This window comes from Nannobrachium achirus (assembly GCF_963921795.1).
Source record: "Nannobrachium achirus genome assembly, chromosome: 23".
In the NCBI taxonomy this organism is placed as follows: Eukaryota; Metazoa; Chordata; class Actinopteri; order Myctophiformes; family Myctophidae; genus Nannobrachium; species Nannobrachium achirus.
Genome location: NC_137830.1, coordinates 13,950,224 through 13,971,011, shown reverse-complemented (window position 1 = coordinate 13,971,011; position 20,788 = coordinate 13,950,224). Strand labels below are relative to the sequence as shown.

At 43.3% G+C, this 20,788-nt stretch overlaps 3 protein-coding genes across 4 annotated transcripts in view; 2 read left to right on the top strand and 1 right to left on the bottom strand.

The window, feature by feature from the left end:
- The first annotated feature begins 79 nt into the window (after positions 1–79).
- On the top strand, positions 80–9,001 carry fbxo7 (F-box protein 7). 2 transcript variants are annotated; one of them, XM_080754511.1, is made up of 10 exons: positions 80–243; positions 2,065–2,187; positions 2,377–2,602; positions 3,743–3,994; positions 4,804–4,945; positions 5,762–5,845; positions 5,970–6,065; positions 6,686–6,862; positions 8,013–8,053; positions 8,141–9,001. In XM_080754511.1, exons 2-10 carry the CDS (start codon positions 2,066–2,068, stop codon positions 8,450–8,452), a joined length of 1,452 nt encoding a protein of 483 aa, XP_080610637.1. In that variant the 5' UTR covers positions 80–243; position 2,065; the 3' UTR covers positions 8,453–9,001. The 2 variants fall into 2 exon arrangements, with proteins under 2 accessions (XP_080610637.1, XP_080610636.1); XM_080754510.1 differs by having other exon boundaries at positions 80–280.
- A 2,498-nt stretch (positions 9,002–11,499) lies between these two features.
- The window catches only part of kiaa0930, a gene marked incomplete at its 3' end in the record, with an annotated part of 84,351 nt that continues 75,062 nt past the window's right edge, over positions 11,500–20,788 (top strand). The window contains exon 1 of the mRNA XM_080754629.1: positions 11,500–11,611. Within this exon, the coding sequence (XP_080610755.1) occupies positions 11,548–11,611 (64 nt within the window). The 5' untranslated portion in view covers positions 11,500–11,547. The remainder of the gene's footprint in view (positions 11,612–20,788) is intronic.
- On the bottom strand, positions 15,881–18,076 carry LOC308308442 (E3 ubiquitin-protein ligase LRSAM1-like; the record flags this gene model as incomplete). The annotated part of the gene is made up of 1 exon (XM_080753858.1): positions 15,881–18,076. One exon carries the CDS (start codon positions 18,074–18,076, stop codon positions 15,881–15,883), a length of 2,196 nt encoding a protein of 731 aa, XP_080609984.1.

The following is a 20,788-nucleotide window of genomic DNA, read 5'->3' as shown; positions in this document are numbered from 1 at the left end:
TGTGTAACCATGTGACGCATGACAAATAAATAGTGTTATGTGTCCAGTGGTAGCGCTTCTATCCTTATGTGCAAGACTCTTCATTTTTTATTTATTTTTGCCGTGTACAGATATCTTTAGGTATTTAAACATACATTAAACGTGAATAACACTTTTGGTCTCCCTCAGCGGCCGTAGTTGTAGTCAGTCAGCGCCGCGGTGTCACCAGAAGAAAGTGTTTCTGTCAACTCTGCATGATGCCAGGTTTGTTGTCATTCAAGTCATCATAGCGTGTTGCAAGGTGTGTTTTTATTATTTATTGATTTGCATTTGTTTTCAAAAGTTAGACAGACATGCTGTGAAATGGGGCGAGGGGGTTTAAAAGACAAGGAACAAATGAGTGTAACTGTAAAATCTTGGCGACCGTTTTAGTATTAATTGGCATTGTTGACATATTAGCTACTAGCTAGGCATGCTAAGTTAAACGTCCGTTATAATTCCTCGTACGACGGTGTGACCGAAAATAGCAGACCTGCAAGCTCACAAATCGTCTCGGATGTGACGCTTTGTGAGCTTGCAGATCTGCTGTTTTCGGCATCAAACTGTCAAATGTGCTCTGCATCGTTTGGCGAGAAACGAAAACGAAACGTATAGGGTTTGTTTTCAGTGAACCATAGACACCATCAGCAGAAGAAGACACTGCTTGCAGATACATTCAGAAATGTCATGTCATCTTTCTAAACATCTGTTAAAACGAAAACGTCATGCTGTAAATGTTAATGACAGGAAGAGTGGGCACCTCGATGTGTGGGCACCTCGATGTAATATTGGCAATTTTCTCGAATATAAGTAATACGTCGTGTAAAGTATGCATGATGCTTGTACATTTGACAATTAAGGCCCAGAATTTCTACAACTGGCTACAACACCTCTATTTCCAATCATTTTGGGCATAAACAATAAGTTGAAAGGGTAAATGTAGGTCTGATAATGTTGTTGAAGTTTCACTGCGAAAAGACCTGCTGGAACACAGAAGGCCAAATACATCAAGCCAGGATCAATTGTGGACAAGAGGGGTCACAGGTGCGGCACACAGCTGTCCAGCTGGTGAGACAAAGGAGTCCACGCAGGAATAACCTCACAGTACTGGATATCTCTAAGCACCCGTCCCACCGCAAGACCTCAGGAGGGACCCACCCAATACCTCCCCAGAGGAGCCTCTTGTTAGCAGGAGAGATGAGTTTAGCCTTGGCCAGGAGGAGGAGATGGGCAGTGATTTGGCCATTGGGAGGGTGTAGCGGTTCAAGGGTCGAAACACCTGATGAATGATGGTTACCGCCTGAAGACTCAACTTTTCCTGGCCAAGGCTACATTCAGCAAACGTGAATGAAGGAGAATAATCTTTAGATGTAATTGTAATCATACCGTGCATGTTCACATCATGTATACTTCAATCTTTTTCTTTTTTCTTCCTTTTTACATATTGGAATAGCCAATTTTACATTGAGGTGCCAGACTACCTTAGTAAGCGCCAGGGGAAGGGCGAGAGCTCGAAACGTCACAGCAGCACTCGGGTGCAATAAAAATCCTACAATTGGATCCCACAGTGTGCGAGCGTTCTCTTTTAGTTTATATGTTATATATCTTTTCACTTAGCCAGGTGCTAAGTGCCCAATTTTGGGTGTGGATGTGCATGTCTTCTCCCTTTACACACAGACTACCTTAGTGCCCACTCTTCTTGTATCTGACTGTTCTTGTCTTTACAAATGAAGGTGGTGTTTCTTACTCACAGTGGAAGTGTTTGAATTCTTAATTATATAGCCTACTTTAGCTGATGTTTTGAATGGTCTATGTCTATGCCTTATTTCATAACATCACAGAATGATTATTAACCTATTTCTTCATAACACCCACTTTAACCATTTGTTCACACAGACCTGATGTGATTGATGAAAACAAACACGCCATTTTATCAGCGCTCTAGAATAGATCACGGCATCTACAGTGTATGTATGTGTTAATTCTATCATGTAACATCAAATATGCTGACCTCAACATGTCTGATCATGCATTCATCTTTCATAGCATGAAGCTGCGAGTTCGTATCAACAAGCAGACCAGTAGGGTGGAGCTGCAGGGAGAGGAACCCACTCTAGCAGAGCTCCAACTTCAGGTCCAGGAGATACTTCTACCATCCCATGGACTCAGGTGAGACAGACAAAATGCAAATGCATTGCTCAGCATTGGTTGTGCTGTATTTAATTGCGTGCAAGACATTTAGTGGTAGTGGCCTTTGATACATCGGTCACCTATGTATGTACAGTGTGGTTAAGATTTTGTTTTGTTATTCAATACCTTCTTGTAAACTGCTTTTGTTGCTCTGTTCTGTGTTTTTAGCCCAGACACAGAGTTCACTCTATCTCTGAATGGCACAGAGACTCTGGAAGACACTGGGCAGACTATGTCCTCCTGCGGGGTTGTTTCCGGGGACTTGATCTGTGTGATCCTGCCTCAGTCGGTGGCTGTGTCCACTGCCTCCCCTCCCCCCTCAGTCCAGTCTGTCAGCAGTGCAACGTCCCAACACAGTCACTCTAACCAGATGGCTGCTACATCTTCCAGAGAGGTCAGCAATTGTTTACATGAGTCTCTGCAAAGAAATCAACCCTGTTACTACTACTGCTAATAATAATAAAACATGTTATTGGCTAGTCAGTGTAGATACATTCTCAGTCCCCATTTGTGAAAGGCCATTGAGGGCTGATGTAGTGTTTTGTAGTTGTTCCCCAGCAACTAAATGTGCTTGGCTAATTGCTAGTAGTCGTTTAGTAATTTTAAATATTTTATAGCCTTATTGTGTTATTTGTATGGGATAATAGTTTCAGCTGAACAAATTGAGATTGAGTCAGTAAAACAAACCAGTGTTCCTTTGTCATATTGACAAATGACTAGCTTTTCTCTCTATTTTGCTGCAGTGAACATGCAAGGCTTTCAGTGTGTTACTTTGTTTAGAGTGGAATAGAAATGTGACCAAATAAGACTAGCTATCTATTGCCTAATGTATACTCTGTCGCACACATTGGTGTCTCTTGCCAAAGTGAACTGATATTAAAGCTAACAACACGCTTATCTTTCTTGCTGCAGTGAAAGTGAAAGGCTTTTGTTTAGAATAGAGTAAAATATAAACGCTGTGATCCTTGTGTATGTCTTCCCTTTGGTGTCACTGGAAATTCAATCATAACCCAAACTACAGTCAAGCACTACCTGATGAGTTCCCAAATTGAGCACTACCAGAACAATAATCCATTTCTGCCACAGTTACTTATAGTTCAGAATTGTTGACACAACAATGGTCATATTCTCAAACTGAACACTATTCTCTCATCTACACATCCAATAAGAGATCTGTCCTTGACTGAAGCTGTTTTTGATGTCAAGACAGGGCTGAATTGCTGAGTCACTTATCTGTATTTTATACACATAACTATAGCATAGCTTAAACTGAGAACAGTTGTCCAATTCTAGCACGTACCAAACTATTTATTTACAATGTTTCTACCAGTTTTGATCATTTATATAATTATTTAAGGTATTATTAGTTGAACTGCTGTGAAGCAGCAAGTGCAAGGTTATGTTTTTGCCTGTGTGCCATGTCATGTTGACCACCAGAGGGTGCTTCAGTTCAACTATCCACAGCTGCCTTGTTTTTGAAGTGGAATTTCCTTTTTTTTTTAATTGTGTTCTTAATCTTTTCCTAATCACACAGCTTTGTTGTGATAAACAGTCTAGTAGTAGTAGCCAAGCAGCAAACCTCGTGCAGGGTGAGGACACCGTTGAGGAGGAGACCCCAGCAGGAGTCTTCTGCACCTGGGAGCCCATGCTGTGCAGCGAGGCAGAGGAGGGGAAGGTACCGCTTTCCCTGGAGGTCCTGCACCACGGGGCCCAGAGCAGGAGCCCCACTGACTCCCTCATGGTGGCTGCACACCTCCTGATGATGGAAACAGGCTTTGTTCCTCAGGTAGGATTGTAGGGAAGCTGGACGCTTTTAAGAATATTGATAGCATCTCACCTTGGGTCTTGAGTGATGGATGTCGTTTTCTGTGATTATTACGTTCTACAATCAATCACTCAAGACTAGGGTACTGCCTCACAATTATGTCTAACATTCTGTCAGTTACAAAATGAACGTTTTCATACGTTGGCAAGTCCCTTTCATATTTACTATCTATGATCCCGATAGATTTTTAATTATAACGATAGTAATTATCATTAACATCATCATCATTATCATCGTTACATTTATATAAATGATACATTACTTGACGTTAGTGTATGATGTATCACTTCTAGATAAGTACTGACTTTGAAAGGCTGGATAATCAGTCTACAGGTGTCTGTCGATAAATATGTAAATAAGGTAATCATTGTGACATGAGTGTGGAGGTGTGAACAAAGTTGCTTCTCGCATTTATTTGATATTCTTTCCTACCCCCCTCTTCATGTTTTATGTTGCCGGTACCTGCACTATGATACTTTGGCCGTTTTGTGCCAGCACACCAAAAATACATCCCTTTTTTATTTTATGCAATTTATAAAAAGTTCCAGGCTACAGTATATTCATTGAAATCATACCTGTTCAGACAGAACCAATTTTGTGATAGAAAACATCTTGTGAACATTCAATAACACACTTAACTTTTTCTTTTTTTCTTTCTTTTTTTTTTAAGAGAAAAAATGCCAACCAATTAAAACTAATATCACTTTATAAAACAATGAATGCCTGAATTTGTGTCTCAATGAATAAGGTTTTCCACTCTTTTTGTTTAGGGTGAATACAAGCCTGGCGAGATGCCCAGCGGGTGGAGGGCACAGGGTGGTTTATACAGACTGAATTATGGTCATCCGCTATGTGAGAAGAGCCTGGCCATGGTCATCGCTGTGTGCATGGGACCCCTGCTAGTTATCAATGGTGAAGTGCAATAACTCAACAACTGGTTCTTCTGTCTTCCTCGACACAATCACGATGATGTACATTTGGTTCATTGTCCAGCCCTGGTGTGGAAGAATGATGTTTCTATCTATATTGATAGGGGTGATAGTGCATGCACAAATCCACTCTAGCCCAGGTGCTGGACAAACAGCAATACAAGAGAAGGATAGAGTCTGCAACACTGCTAATACTCAGCTCTGCTTTATTGCTTCAACGTTTCGATCCGTTTGGATCTTCTTCAGGAATAATGATGAGATTGAATAAGATTATTCCTGAAGAAGATCCAAACGGATCGAAACGTTGAAGCAATAAAGCAGAGCTGAGTATTAGCAGTGTTGCGGACTCTATCTATATTGATATAATTATATATAAATAAATAAAAACATTACTGTATATTACTATCCAAGTTAGCAATTTAATATGTGTGTGTATTATGTATGTATGGAATAGCTGTAATTGTGCTCTCAAATTGAACTGCATGTGTAATCATATTTTATAGGGGTAGTTACAAAATGACTGTGTATAGCAATTTGTGTATTACATAATTTAATTATAATGTAAAGGCCATGTTATCCTGTAGACATGTGTTAAAATCCAAAAACGGATGGTTTGAAAAAAAAAGAAAAAAAAAAGAAATTACATGTAACCTTTGCATTTACAAAGCATAGCTGCCTCAAAATATAAAATGTGGATGTGTGGACATTCACCAATATTCTACATCAACCAAAATGCGGGATTATACCTAATTTCAATTGCTGTAGTAAATATATTCTTTGTGTTAAATTGTTCTTCTAGCTACTCTGAAAATGAATGAGAAGGTGAACTCGGTGTGCAAACTGTCTCTGGGTCCCTCCAGCTTTGTGACCACAGACTGGGCAGGTAATGAATGTTCCAGCAACACAAGGCCACAGGTCACGGTCAATGCAGCACCTTACTGACATTATTAAAAAAAAAAAAAAAAAAGCTATAAAAAGCTTACATCTTGTCACCATCATTTTCCTAGGCCCAAGTGCAGCAGCAGTTTTTAAAGACCTGGGGAAGCTGTCACGAACCTTCAAAGACCAGCTGGTGTTCCCACTAATAGCTGCAGCCAGAGAAGGTACAGTATGACCAGAGGAGGACAGAGGACTGTCTCTCCTTTGACCTTGTTTGACATGTGTGCTGTTCTGAATGCTGTATTTAACCAAAGAAGAGATTTTGATGTAGGCCTATAGAAGAAACATGAAGAGGCCAAGGTACATGATTTTGCCCAACATCCAACACATTGTTGGTACATGTGTGTAAAGGTGGTTGCACACTGCTGCGTTTTTCGGGCCGAATATCGGGGTGAATTTCGGAGCGCGTGAATAAAAAAATCAACCTCACGTTATGTCAGTCACGTTTGCACACTGCCGCCCGTTTCGCGCACCACTCGGTCCCTTGCTCTCTCTATCTCTCTCTCTCTCCTTGCCCTGAAAAACGCATTTCGCAACGAAAAACGCAGCAGTGTGCAACCAGCTTAACTCATAAACATGGTATTATCAAATATGTCAACCCACCTTTTACAAAGCAGTTGATTTGTATTGATATGTAATTTGTATTACTAATATAAAAGAACCTTTGTGTATACTATATTATATTATTATTAATATAATAATACTTTAGCTTGTCGTTCGCTGTATAACACAGCTGCCTCTCTCTCTCTCTCTCTCTCTCTCTCTCTCTGCTGGGTGTGTGTAGCCATGGCTCTGCCTGCAGTGTTTGGGCTGTGCACTCTGCCACCAGAGATTGTCTTCAGAGTCCTGAGGCTTCTGGACGTCAAGTCCCTGGTGGTGCTGTCGTCTGTTAGCAGACACTTTTACACCACCACGGCAGACCCCACCCTGTGGAGACACATCTTCCACCGCGACTTCAGGGGTAAGAAGAGATGGAAGGGGGAAGAAAATGCTTAAGTCTAACCAGGAAACATTGTTGCTCATTGCCAGAAAGAATGCCAAAACCTGATCCTGCTGAGCGTAACCGAACCGTATATCACAGGGGTCTTAAACGTTTTCAGGCCAAGGTTCCCAGCACAATCTTCAGTGTATTTTGGATTCATGTCAATTTGTGTTTTCATATATTTAATCACTTGAACCGTCAATACTTAATAAACTTTACCTTGCTCATTTTCCCCCCTACATCAAAGCTCTTCCCCGAAAATAGCCGATCTACATGCTCACAACGCCTCGCGCTGCTTGTAGATCTGCTATTTTTGGCTAAAGTTCTCCGAATATGGACGCTAGGGTTCAAATGGTTGATATAAAAAAGGAGAAAAAAAGATTTGGAGAGCCCCCTGTAGTAACTACGAGGACCCCCTAGGTGTCCCGGACCCCCTGTTGAAGACCCCTGTTCTATCCCCATTCCAAATCTAGGGCTGTCCATGCCTGTGCTTGTACCCTGACTCCCGTGTTAGTAGGTGGTCAAACCTTGAACCGCAGAGGTTCTCGAAGACTCCTAGGGCTCTATTATGATCCAGGTCTTATGCCTTATGCCTTAACTTCTTTGCCTTTTTTTTTACTATTTTGAAAAACTTTTTTAAATACTTCAAATGCTGATCTACATCTGCACGTTGTGAGCTTGCAGATCAGCTATTTGAAATATTTAAAAAGATATGTATATATAGTAAAAAAAGGCAAAGAAGTTAAGGCATAAGGCATAAGACCTGGATCATACTAGAGCCCTAGTGTTTGTGGTGGTGGTGGGCATAAACCTGTACCCCTGTGCCACCCTGACGTTATTCATGGCATTTCCATAGAAAACAAAGACAAACAAAACACTTAATGGAAACATTTGTATTAATACTGTTAAGATCCAACTTGTGTTGCTGAGTGCAAAGTTCTGTAAATGTAAATGAAGAGATGATGGAGCAGTTAAGCAGTTTCTTTCTAAAGCCACATTTTCTCCTTTAAATTCTCTATGCTGAATGCTCAATGTGGGCTGGACAGCCTGTCCTCTCTTGTATGATTTAAAAGAGGGCTGTGAGAGGTTTAGCCTGAAACACTAAGTCAGTTTTCTTTTCATTCTCCAGATCAAGATCCCAACCGATCCAGAGACACGGACTGGAAAGTTGTAAGAAACATTATTATTGTCTGCCAACGTTCTCTGTGGATTTCTTAATGTTGTAGTAATGCTTTTTTTTTTTTTTTTTTTTTTTAGCTTTACAAGAGGAAGTACAAGTTACTCCAGGATCGTCGGCGAGTCCCTCGTCCCTTCTTAATTCCTCCCGTTAACCCTTTCCCCCGAATACCTGGCAACCCAAATCCTTTTAACCCTGACCCCAACCCCTTCTATGTGCCTGGTATTATCGGTGACCCTCTGATCCCTGACCCCCTTGGGATCTTGCCACGGCCACGCTACGACCCCATCGGGCCATTTCCAGGTCAAGACCCCAACAGAGCTGGTCTTCCTGGACGGCGAGGACTAAGGCCCCCCAACCGACCTGCAGACATCCGCAGGGGTTTCATCTGATTTTGGATTCCTGTCCGTTGTTTTCAACTGATCTGGCAGATGACTATTCAAATACAGTAAAGCAAACCTTACGTTTGTAATCAGTGTTTCTGTACGGCCTACACTAATTAATCGGCTATCTAATATTCTGTCAGATTCATTATTTTATAGTGTCCCATCATTTTAATGATGGGACTCTTTGCTACTTTCTCTGTTATCTACTCATTTGATTTGCAAAAGAAAACAAAACAAGTGTGCAAACAATACTAACTCAAGTGTGCTTTATTCAACTTGCTTGGCAGATATAAGTTGTAGGAATACCAAAAATGTAATTCCCTCAATATGTAATATTGATGGGTGTGAGACTACAAGTAGTTGACCGTTTAAATTAAATGCATGTGACATCAACAGCCATTTAAAACGGCCAAGAACAACTTAATCCAGATGTTTTCTTACAGCTCACAACATATCCAATATGTTATTTCCTTGATAAAACCTTTTTGTGAATGAGGCAAGTAATCCTTATTGGAAAACATTTTGAGGCTACAGTATGTCATAGATTGACATTCGAAATAGATGCTCTCTATCTAGAGTATATTTTTGTTAACATATTGTTTACTAAAAAATAAATGAAAAACAACTCTAACCAGCCTCCAGAAGTGACTTTTTATTTATATTCCAAACAGAATGGCATCATCCATTTTCCATTTAAACAGTATCATCAGATGATCTGCATTGAGTCCATCTGATGATCACTGTACGATGAACTAATCATATTATTATTGGTTGATGACTGAGGTCAACCTTTAGTGGCCTTGTGGATCCCACAAGGCTAGTCAATATTCCATAAGGCACAAGCTGGTGTAAAAGGACTGTTATTTCTTGTTTAAAAAATAGCAGATGTACAAGCTTGCAGCCACACTGTGAGCTTGTATATCTGCTATGTTTGAATAGCCAATGTTTATATTAAAAACGAAGGAAAAACAGCCCCTCAAACCTTCTTTCATATAGGCTATATGTGTCAATGTTCTATGTTTGTGGATTTTGTCCTCAATAGGCCTACAACTACAAGCAATAGATTCAGCCCCACCCAGGACCTCCTTGAACTTGGCACCCCATGAAAAAAGGGTCTATAATATATATTGTGTGTGTGCGTGCGTGCGTGTGTGTGTGTATGTATGTATGTGATTATACTAGCACTAATTATGAAATGTATGGCACAATTCACCACAAATCCAGCACTAAAGAATGACACCATTTTATTCATTAATTTAATTTGTTCATTGACACAATTTATTTTCATGGGGTGGCAAGTTAACTATCTACCCAGGGTCCCAGGTGCTCGCTGTCATCATTTCTTTAGCCTATGGCATTATTTGGCTAATGGCTTTATAGTATGTAGCCTACTTTGGAGTATAATTAGTACGTTTTAACGTTTTTATGTAAGCTCTAAATAACATCCAAAACATTTCTTCTCCCCCCCCCCCCCATGAGGCTGGCGCGCGCCTATATCTATCTATCTGGCCAACACGTGATGCTCGTATAAAGAATGACATCATCCGTTTTTCCTTTGAGCTGTAGGGATATGTGATATCGGATGGACTAACATGATATAGCTGGGGTTTAGGTGGGCCTACTTAATTTTTGTACTGTTGTTTTTGTTTTATATAAGCCACGATCTTGACTGTGCGCTGTTGGTGACATCCAGCAATCAAAGTGACAACAAAACAAGTCTGACATAGGCTATGTGTATGAATTTAATAGGATAAAAAAGAAATACACATAGGCTAATGAGGTCTAATTAAACACTAAACTGTCAATAACGTCACATCACGTGAACCTGGCTGTTACTAAATTGATCCATTCGATGTATAAGTGTATTATAGGCCTATATATCTATGATTGTTATGGTTATTTATATACGTAATAATAACAGTAGGCTAGAGTAGTAAATTGGAAGTCTGCCATGCTTTTCAGAACATGACAAAATCAGCCTACATTCTGTTATTTAGTCTAAAGAAATACATGAATATAAAGCATGCTTGTTAGTTAGAATCAGCGGCGTCAGTTCAGAAAAAGCTAAGGTATGGCAACATGACACCAGTCATGTTGCCATACATTGCCATACCTTGGCAACAGTCACGATTACAGTACATTTTATTATTTCCCCCTGTAGCCAAGGTATGGCAGGCTGGCTGCCATAGCTTGCCATACCCAATATTGACGCCTCTGGTTAGAATAGTAACAGATGAAGATTGGATGGAAACTCGTTGCCAGCTACACTGACGTCATAGCCTCAAGAAGCCCTGCCGCCCGCCCCCTTCTCTCCGTGGGCCTATCGCGACGCGACATCCGCCGAGCGACAGGCAGCCGAGCCAATGAGGGAGGACGTACACAACGCCTCGACGTTGTGCTTGCCTCAGCCCCTACCCCTACTGTACACACCGTCCAAAAAGCTGAGGCACACTGAAGGAGGGAGGAAAAACCAAACCAAAGGTCTGTTTCCCTTTAAATGTCTTCTGTTATTCTGCATTACAGGAAGTGTAAGGGCTGTTCCTTCCTTCTCGGAGGAGGAGAGACGTTTCCCAAAAGCTTGATATCTCTTTCTAAACAGACGGGGGAATGAAGTCTCCTAGCTCCCCGCCTCACTCGTGCTGAAAACCGCTTTAATAGATAAATAACCCCCCCTGACTTATCAAGCTCTGCGTTATCTCTCCCTCTGTGGACGTATAGAGGTGAACGGAGGAGAGGAGGCTTGTTTGTGTGTTGGACAGGACTATCTGTTGTCAGTAACCGAGGATTATCCCTCTTCCGTCACGTCAAGCCCAAGGGGGGACCCTTTCCTCTCCTTATCGCCCAGACAGCCAGGCCAGCCAGCCAGAATATCCCACTGTCCCCACACATACACCCTCCCTCCCCGGGTTAATCCCTCCGGCCGTCGCGCTACTAGGAGTCACTGTCATGAGCTCAGCTTCAGGATGGCAGCCTTCTTCCCCAGCTTGTGTAACAACCAGCAGACTGTCCCCGCCGGGTCCAGGACCACAGCATCAGCAGCACCGGTGCCCGTGCCAGAGGAGGAGAGCAACGGAGACCTGGAGGACCAGTCTCTCCAGCAGATGCTGAAGGCTATCGCCGACGAGAGGAGCCGGCTCAACATAAGGCAAGAGATAAGCGGACTCGGTAAGGAACCATGCTATTATATAGTTATTATTATACAATTTAATTTAACTTTTAAGAGTGTATAAAATGTAACCAAATGGACCCTTAAGTAATACTAGTACACCCAGAGTTACTCATTAATGCATTAACACTCAGCAATTTGCTGTGTAGGACAGGCAGGCTGAGCTAATAGGCTACTATACTGATTAACAACGTGGTGATCAACAATATCCTTTCTTTGCTTCTGTGTTGTTGAAAGCTAAGAGCGTGATTTGAATTGAAATGATTGTGTACTACTGATAACATATTTTAATCATAATTCCTACATATTATGATAGGCATTCAGTCAGTGCCATGAGGCAGTGTCCATAACAAAGCCATAGACAGAGCACCAGTTGATACCATTGTATCCTGAGCCCCACCTGTGTGTGGATATAGATGCAGTGCACCCCCTAATTGGTTGTGGACCTGTGCACCCCCTACTGTTTGATGAAAATGCAACACAGACACGTTCTACTTTTCTTGTTTATTAGTTGCTACCAGGCTGAAAAGTTGAAACTATTTGGTGGTACGGTGTACCTACGTACAGTTTGGAACTGAATACATGTTTTAATGGTCTGGTCAAGTTTTCCTGTTTGTCTCACCTAAAAAAAGGAATAGTTGCTTATCATATAGCTGTTTATATTGAGTAGACTGTGGTGGGCTTCTTTCTTTTCAAATGTCATCAGTCAACATGTCAGCAACATATTCCAGCTTCCACTCTACAGCTATTGCCTTAATGATTCATATACTGTAGGTTGGGGTCACATGCCCTGCATCATGTGGCAGGTGACTAGAGTGACAAGTATGGGTAAACAAACTTTGGTGTACTGTACTATTGTATAGGGCAGTGGTTCTCAAAACGGTGAGACACGTCCAGCTGTGCCATGGGATTTTGTGACAACTGACAAGCACATATTATTACTGTAATATACAGTATACAACTATAGAAAAGGTTAGGAATAGTTTTATTTTTTTACTAGTACTTTGTGTACCCGCATTGCGAGCTTGTGGCTCAGCTGTTTTCGTAATCAATACAGAGGTGTCTTGAAATGACTTGGCCCATTGGTTTGAAGTTTGAAAACCACTGGTCTAGTCTGTATACGCCTCTTCCTGTGAGCGTGTCTATCACATTGCATCTCTCCTCAGCAACACTCACTCAACTACCACCTCTGCTACTAATAATACGTGGTTTTTATGTCACTTCAGCATTATTGGCTGAGTGAGAGTCTGTTCGGATTCATTATTGGCTGAGTCTGTTCAGATTCTAATTTGTATCTCACAATGTGGACCAGGTGTATCCATTTGCTAGAATGTAAATTACCATCTGAAAGGCGTTATTGATGATCAACAAATTAATAAACATTAGTGTTGACCTGTGGGCCCGTGCCCACTGGTAGCCGTCAGGATATTGCAAGTGGCCTCCCAAATACATTTCAAAACACTAGGATTTTAATGTTAATTAAAACAAATATTGTATAATTTTTCCTAGGCCTGACCTAAGTTTTCTGGAGAAAAAAAACACAAACATTATTAAAAAATTACAAAAACAAATGTGTTGCTACTACATACTGTACATGTACTGTACTACACAAAAATGTGTTCCCGGCCTGAATGGGTTAAAACCTTGGAAAATAAGTTTTCATTGTGTTGCCGAAATAGGAACTACTTAATATTACCTCAGTTCCATTGATTCAATCTCGAACACAATCGATTGATTGATCAACATGCTCTGAAAATCCACGCGGCCCACCCAACTGACCACTTAACATTCGGCTGCTGCCGTGTTAAGTGATCAGTTGTGTGGGCACTGTGGGCCATGAACGCTTTCGAGATCTTAAAGTGGGCCCTGGCCCCTGATCCAGAAAACATTGCGAAGCACTTCTTTGTTTTGAGTGATTGTCCTCCATCTCAAAGGTCTTAAGTTCAATTCCCACTGAAACCATTTGGCAATTAGTCCTAGTGACCTCCAAGGCCCTAAATGCTCATACCTGCTTAATATTTTTTTTTTTTTGCTGCTCTGAATAAGAGAGAGAGTACAACGGATAACATAGAATGTTGTAGCCTGGTGGTATCTTGTTTGGACAATCCACTCAAGGGCAACAGCGGTGGAGTAAGTAGACAATTGTGGGTGGTGCTTTGCATTTGAGGCACATTGTTCTGCCAGGAAAATCAATAGTGCCCTGTTCCAAAATAATGACATCATCACAGCGTGTGCCGCGTGGAGCTCCTCTGCTCTGCGTGCCTGGTGACCTCAGTCTTGTTGTCGGAGGATGTTCTCTGAAGCCACATTATCAGAGGGAACGGTTTGCTGGGGTCAACAACCCAAAACTGACATACAGAAAAGAATGTCCCCTAGCTCAGGGGTTTTCAAAGTGGGTGACGGGGTACCCTGGGGTGCCGCGACGGCAGTCCAGGGGTGCCGCGAGATCATTTGATAATATTTGGAATTTATTTGGAAAAAATATTTAGTATCATTTTAAAGTTGAAGTACACAGTTATTTTCAGTCACTTCTAACTAAAATGACTATTATCTCAACGTTTTCCTCGCAACATAATCACTAAAATATCATTACTGTCAGGCAGAAACCTCTGTCGCACATAACTAGTGAAAACAGCTGATGTTGTGTGCTTGTAGATCTGCTGTTTTCCCTAGTTTAGTACATTTTATAGATGATAAATATAAAACGAACGGTTTTGAACATACAAGGGTTCCACCCGACAACAACGATATGCAATAAATATGAGGTGCTGGGAGTGAAAATTATAATGTAGGGGTGCCTCGGATTTAAAAAAATATTCACGGGGTGCCCTGAGTTTGGGAACCCCTGCCCTAGCTGGTACCATTTGAGAACGCATGAGTCACTGTCATAATAAGGAAGATGTTTTCTTTTCTTTTTTGAAGGACCACCAGTCAAAAGTTAACATCACTGCACATTGTGCACAAGTACTGTAGAACATGTATTAAGTTTCAAAATAAAGTAGGCAAGGTAAAATGATGCTTGTTGATGAATTTGTGTACATTAAAGTACACATAACAGAGTCAGACCACTTGGCGATTGATTCAGAATCACATCACACATTCAAACATACTTACTTGTTGTTGACTGATGTCCCCCAGGGGTCTGTGCTCGGTCCCCTCTCCTTCTTTTTCTCTTCTGCGCCAGATCCTTTCACCGGAAGGGGAGCTACTGTACAAGCTCATAACGCGTCACACTAGTTCACCGCCTTTTCAGGTTGTGGATCTAATCTAATCTTGTGGATCTGCTTTTTTGACAAATACTGTAGTAGGCCTATATATAATAATAATGAATGCAACATCCAAACAACCCCATATTGGAATTGCATGTTGACCCATATTGGAATTGCATGTTGAGGGAGCTCTATAGAGTGCATCTCCAAATTAGTGTAGTGGGTTCTCAAACCTTTTTGAGTGGTGCTAAACGCTCCTTTTCTTTATGAATTGAGTACAAAAAGACCCTATTGCAAACAAGCCATTACACTTTCTTGTTTTCTCCTTGTATCTGAACTGTACTGTCCTGCACTATTCTTATGCAAAGTATAAATTATTAAATTAATCAATCAATCAATCCTACATCTGACTCTTTGTGCTTGTCTGTATGTATGTCCCACATTGGCCAAGCTTTGCCGGATACTTGAAATTAACTAAAAAAATCACACCCAATGTGAAGTGAGCGGTGGTCGTGCTTGCATAACGTCTTCACACACGTTTTGCTATGGCAAAACGCTGAGGAAAAAGGCTACAGACACAACGCACAGCCACTCTATGGAGCGGTTTATCACCGCTCCATAGAGAAAAAGCACTGCTCAATTCACACTGGGTTTGATTTATTTTTTATTTTCATAGCGTTTTCAAAGGTTTCCAATCTGGAAGGGGGTTTCACTCTTATAGCATTTTCGCTAAAAACCCTGCTGCTGTCTAAACGTATGGCACATCTGACATTGTATTTTCTCTAGAGACTGTTGATGCTTAACTTTATTTGTATCATTGGTTAAACCTAAGGAAGAGGCCCAATCTCTTTCCAATACAGCTGCTGTGCATAGAGCCTATTGGAATTTCATGTTGAGAGACCTCAATAGAGTGTATATCTCACAGGTCTGAGAGCCTTTAAAAAGAGCTGCTCCAAGGGTATTATTTAGTAGTGTTGGTAGAGAAGTACGCTATGGGAGATGTAGTTAAGACACAGAGGCATTATGGTAGATGTAGTTAGGACACAGAGGCATTGTGTATCAGAGTTGGTAGAGACGTACGCTCTGGGAGATGTTGTTCCGACACAGAGGACAGTCGTGCAGAGCATCTCCGCACAGCCGACAGCAGCAGATGTGACCACAGGGCAGGAAGATGACCTGTGGCGAGGAGTCCATACACACCACGCACTCACCAGAACCGACAGACCCACCTAGTCCCTCACCAGAACCACCCAGTCCCTCCACAGGGCTAGAGGCTGACAGAGTGACCTGTGTTCCAGGAGTATGGGGGTAGGGCGGTGCAGAAGGAGAGAGGGCCCAGGAATAAGTAGCCTCTTCCTCCCCTGCCCGCTTCTGCTCGGCCCAGTCCAGCAGTGCCTCCTGGACACCCGTCTCTCTGATGCCCAGCTGGTTGAGGTCAGAGGCATTCATCTGACGCAGGGCTTTGCCGCCGGTCACGCCATGATGAGCCAGGACGGGCAGGTAGTGCTGAGCCGACAGCGTGGACAACAGGGCGACCAGCGCCGGGTCCACACCGGCCTCCTGCACGCGCAGCCCCGGCGGCTTGGACTCTAGCAGCCTCTGGTACTGCACCATCCAGTAGTTATGGCGGCCCGAGGCAGACGTCCGCTCCATCTGCGCCAGAACTTGTTTCAGCTCCACCTCCCTCTGGTCCTTCTGCTTCAGCAGCTCCTGTAACGAGCAACCCAGAGCCATGCGCTCCCTCTCCAGCGTCTCCCGCAGGCTCTCTGTGTCCAGGTCATGTTTCTTCAGCTCCAGCTTATTGAACTCCATCAGCCGGGCCTCTACGAAGCTGATCTGCTGGCGGATGTATTCGTGCACGCCGTCCTTCTGCAGCTGCAGAGCCTCGAAGGCGACCTTCTGCATCTCCTCCTCCTCCAAGATGCGGCCGATGGCCTTGGACTTGTCCAGTTGCCGGAGGGAGAACGCCCGATCGAGAGTCTGGTCCAAACTCTGAGCACTCCTGCAAGCCTCGGAAACGGCGCTCCGCCTGTGCCGGTCATTGGCCTCCTGGAGGAGGTTGACGGCACGGTCGTCCAACAGCATCTGCTGCATGGCCCCCGCCACCTCCCTCTCCCTCAGGGAACCGGCTTCTTCCTGTGTGACGGCGGTCAAACGCTCCACGTGGATCCTCTCTTCTTCCAGCGCCCGAAGGGACTCTGCGTTCCTCTTCTGTTGGTCGACGTCCATTAGCTGGCCGCCGATGCGACAGCTTAGGCCACCCTCGGCCCGGCGGACCGCCTCCAGCAGGGACAGCCTGTCAGCCTGCTGGATCTTCTGCTGCTGAGAGACACCCAGCTCTGCACGCTCCTGCTCCAGCTTCACCGAGTGGAGGAGGTCATCCTTGCGAGAGCTGCTCACCAGGAGGAGCTGAGCCTGCTCTCTCCGCAACTCCTCCGCCAGGCTGATCTCCGCGGCCAGCATCTCCTTCTGCTTCCGCTCCCTCCTCTCCTCATACTCATCGAATTTGCTCTGCCACGCCTGCTCCGGACCGCCAGCGCTATCGCTGTCATTCTGCCGCTGCTGCCGTTCGCTGCAGTCGCTGCTGCTTCTCTCCAGCACCGGCAGGAGATACAGAGACGGAGGACGATACTCCTCTCCCAGCTCGGCGCACAGGAAACCCTGTATTTCCTCAGTGCCGCCCGTGCACACGCTGGCCGGGGGATATGACATCACCCCAGCGTCAAGCGACAGGCTCTCCAGCGTGCGGACGAGACCGAGGAACCTGGGAAGGCGGCGAATGGCGTTGGCGCTCACATCCAGGATGCGCAGACTGCTCAGGAGGCCCACTGAAGAGGGCAGCTCGGCGAGGCGGTTGGCCCTAACGTCCAGCGTCTGCAGGAGCTGCAGGTCGCCGATGGAGTCCGGCAGAGACTCCAGTCGGTTCCGGGAAAGGTTCAGAACCTGCAGTGACGACAGTTTCCCAACATCGTCGGGGAGCGACGTCAGCCTATTGTTATGCAGATCCAGTACCTTTATGGTAGACAGGGTGCTGATGTCACATCTCTTGGGCAACAGGGATGTCAGTTTGTTGCCGTGGAGGAGGAGAACCTTCCTTCGAAACACGTGGCAGATGGAGAGGGCGCCGGATGGAATCTCTGAGAGCTCACAGGCTGAGATGTCCAGGATGTCATCAGCTCCCACCTCTCTAGACGCACACAGCTGGTGTTCCAGTCGTTTCTTGGAGTCCTTATTGCTGGTGAAGAACAGATGCATCGTCGTCAAAGATGTCTGAACCGTCGCGTACTGATGCTTCACTTCGGCTTCCTCCCGTCAACTTGACGAGTGACGTTAAGACTGTGTTTTACACTGTCTGTGATGTCACGGACAGATGTTTATATTTGGTGACATCATATGATGACATACATATCCATATTTGGGCACGGCAGTGGAGGATGTCCATATCTATCTATAAATGCGAGAAGTCTCTGCGTGTCTGTAATCCGCGTATCTCGAGAACCGTTCGTCCCACCGGCTTCAGATTCGGCACGCGCATTCTCCGCCGCGGCGCGGAGTGCAGTGCCGGGTCTCGACCCGACCCGACGCGCGGTTTTCCCGAACCGGCGCGAAACGTTCGGAATCTCCTTATGCGGGGTTGATTGTTGACATCAGGCTGTTCCGGAGGAAATCGGCGAAAGCTCTGACTCATTGTGACATCACTTCATAAAAGGCTCTGACATCACGTACGCCACATGAGTCAACAAAAAATCTCTGTGATTGTGTATGTATGTATTAGGGATGTGAATCTCGACCACTGACGCGATACGATACGCACCTCGATACACTGCCAGCGATACGATATAATTGCGATACATTAAAATCCTGCCGATACGATACATCACGATCCACCCCTGTTCCCGACACGATGCGATACGATTCACGATTCACCACGATTCAAGCCCAAATCCCAAAATGTACAAAACATAGCGGCTAAAAATGTAGGAAATTTAAATTCAAGGCAATTTATTGTTTCACTGTAGTACTAGGCTCTGTCTAACAACCCAACATATAGTATTCTGGGAGAACACAAAGCTGCTGGCTATTGTAGAATTGTTTGATAACTAATCATATAGAAGGCCTATGTCATTATTAGTATATGTCTTCAACTGGGGGTCAGGGACCCCAATCCAGGGTTATTACAGGGGGCCTGCCAAATATTTGTGTGATACAGTAGGCTATAATGCCTAGCCTACAGCGAGGGTCCCTGCTTGATCTCTGTCTGAGCTAAGGGGTCCTTGACCTGAAAAACAATAAAGTCCCTCCCTGGTTTGTATTATTGTGGGCTCGCCTGGAAGGCGAGCACACGTATGTTATCTTCATTATTTATTTCTATACTATACTAGTCAGTATCCTCAAAACTTTGGCGCGATTCATCTCCTAAACGCTTACACCTTTCAACACCATTCAAATTTTTATGTGTTCAGCTTACTGAGGACAAGTGTGCGTGTATTTTTCATTTTGAAATGTTTTGTAGTATAATTATAAAAAAATAAAAATGTTTAACTTTAAGCACCCAATGCATTTTCAATGGGTTTAGACAGAGTGAGACATAGGAAAGGGACCCATGTTTATATTAAGTCGCTGTGGCTGCAATATTCACACTTCAGATATGCTATTTATATCAATGCGTTCACACAGGTCTGCTGTCTGATTTGATCCAAATGTCTAAGCTGTGTGATGTATAAAACTATAGTTATAGTTAAAACTATAAATAAATGTCCCTCTACACTCTACTGATTGACACAGCTGTGATTAAAGGCTTGGCTGTCATTGGCTGTTCTGTGGTGATGTAGCCTTACATAAGTCGGCCCTGCAGTGACAATGTGAAAGTCTCGGCAGACACGTCTTAATGTAAGGCTAGTGGTGCTGCAAAGTAACCAAGTACATTTACTCAAGTATATACAAGTACTTGTACCTACAGTACAATTTTGAGGTACTTTTACTCTACTTTCCATTTTTGTTACATATACTCTACTATAAATACAGCATTTGACAGCTTCAGTTACTTGTTATTTTGCAGATTTTATTATTAATAAAAAAACATAGATGGACCACTTAATACTGCTATGAAGTTGATCTACAATGTGCACGCACGCACACGCACGCACGCACACACACACACACACACACACACACACACACACACACACACACACACACACACACACACACACACACACAACTGTTACTGTGGAGACGTTTGCTTGTATTTGTCTTTGAGACATGTTTTGTAGTGTTTTAGAAATTTTACTTAAAAAGAATAAGGGATTATTCTAAGTTATAGTTTTGCTTAGGCTTGCACCCCAATTGTTTGGCTACAAATCGGGAAAAATGGTCTACATTTTTTGTGCTGGATGTGCTCTAATTTGTGCAGTTGAAATCATCAATTGTGCTTTTATATATATTTATATATATAAATATTTATATGGTTATGAATTAGCAAATTTAGCAGCAGTTTACTGATTGCCGGTGCAGCAGTATTTCATTGTAGAAGATAGCAGCAGAACAGTGGTGTCGTGTAGAATATCTCAATAATGATAGCAGCACAAATTATAAAATTTACGGCACAATTCAGCACTAAAGAATGACACCATTTTTATTATGTTTTCATCATATCTTACTTTCCATTTTTGTTAATTAAACTCCACTACAATTACAGTATTTGACTGCTTCAGTTACTTGTTACTTTGCAGATTTTAGAATTAATACAAAACATAGGGAAACCTGGAGGTCCTTGAGGGTCCATTGCTGGTTCCCAAAGTGTGGTTCGGTTACCCCCGAGGGTCCCTGAAAGGTTTCCAGGGGGTCCATGGCTGGTTGCCAAAGTGTGGTTCGGGTAGAGTACAGTAAAAGTACAGTAAGGTTCAGTAGAGTACAGTAAAGTACAGTAAGGTACAGTAAAGTAGAGTACAGTAAAGTACAGTAAGT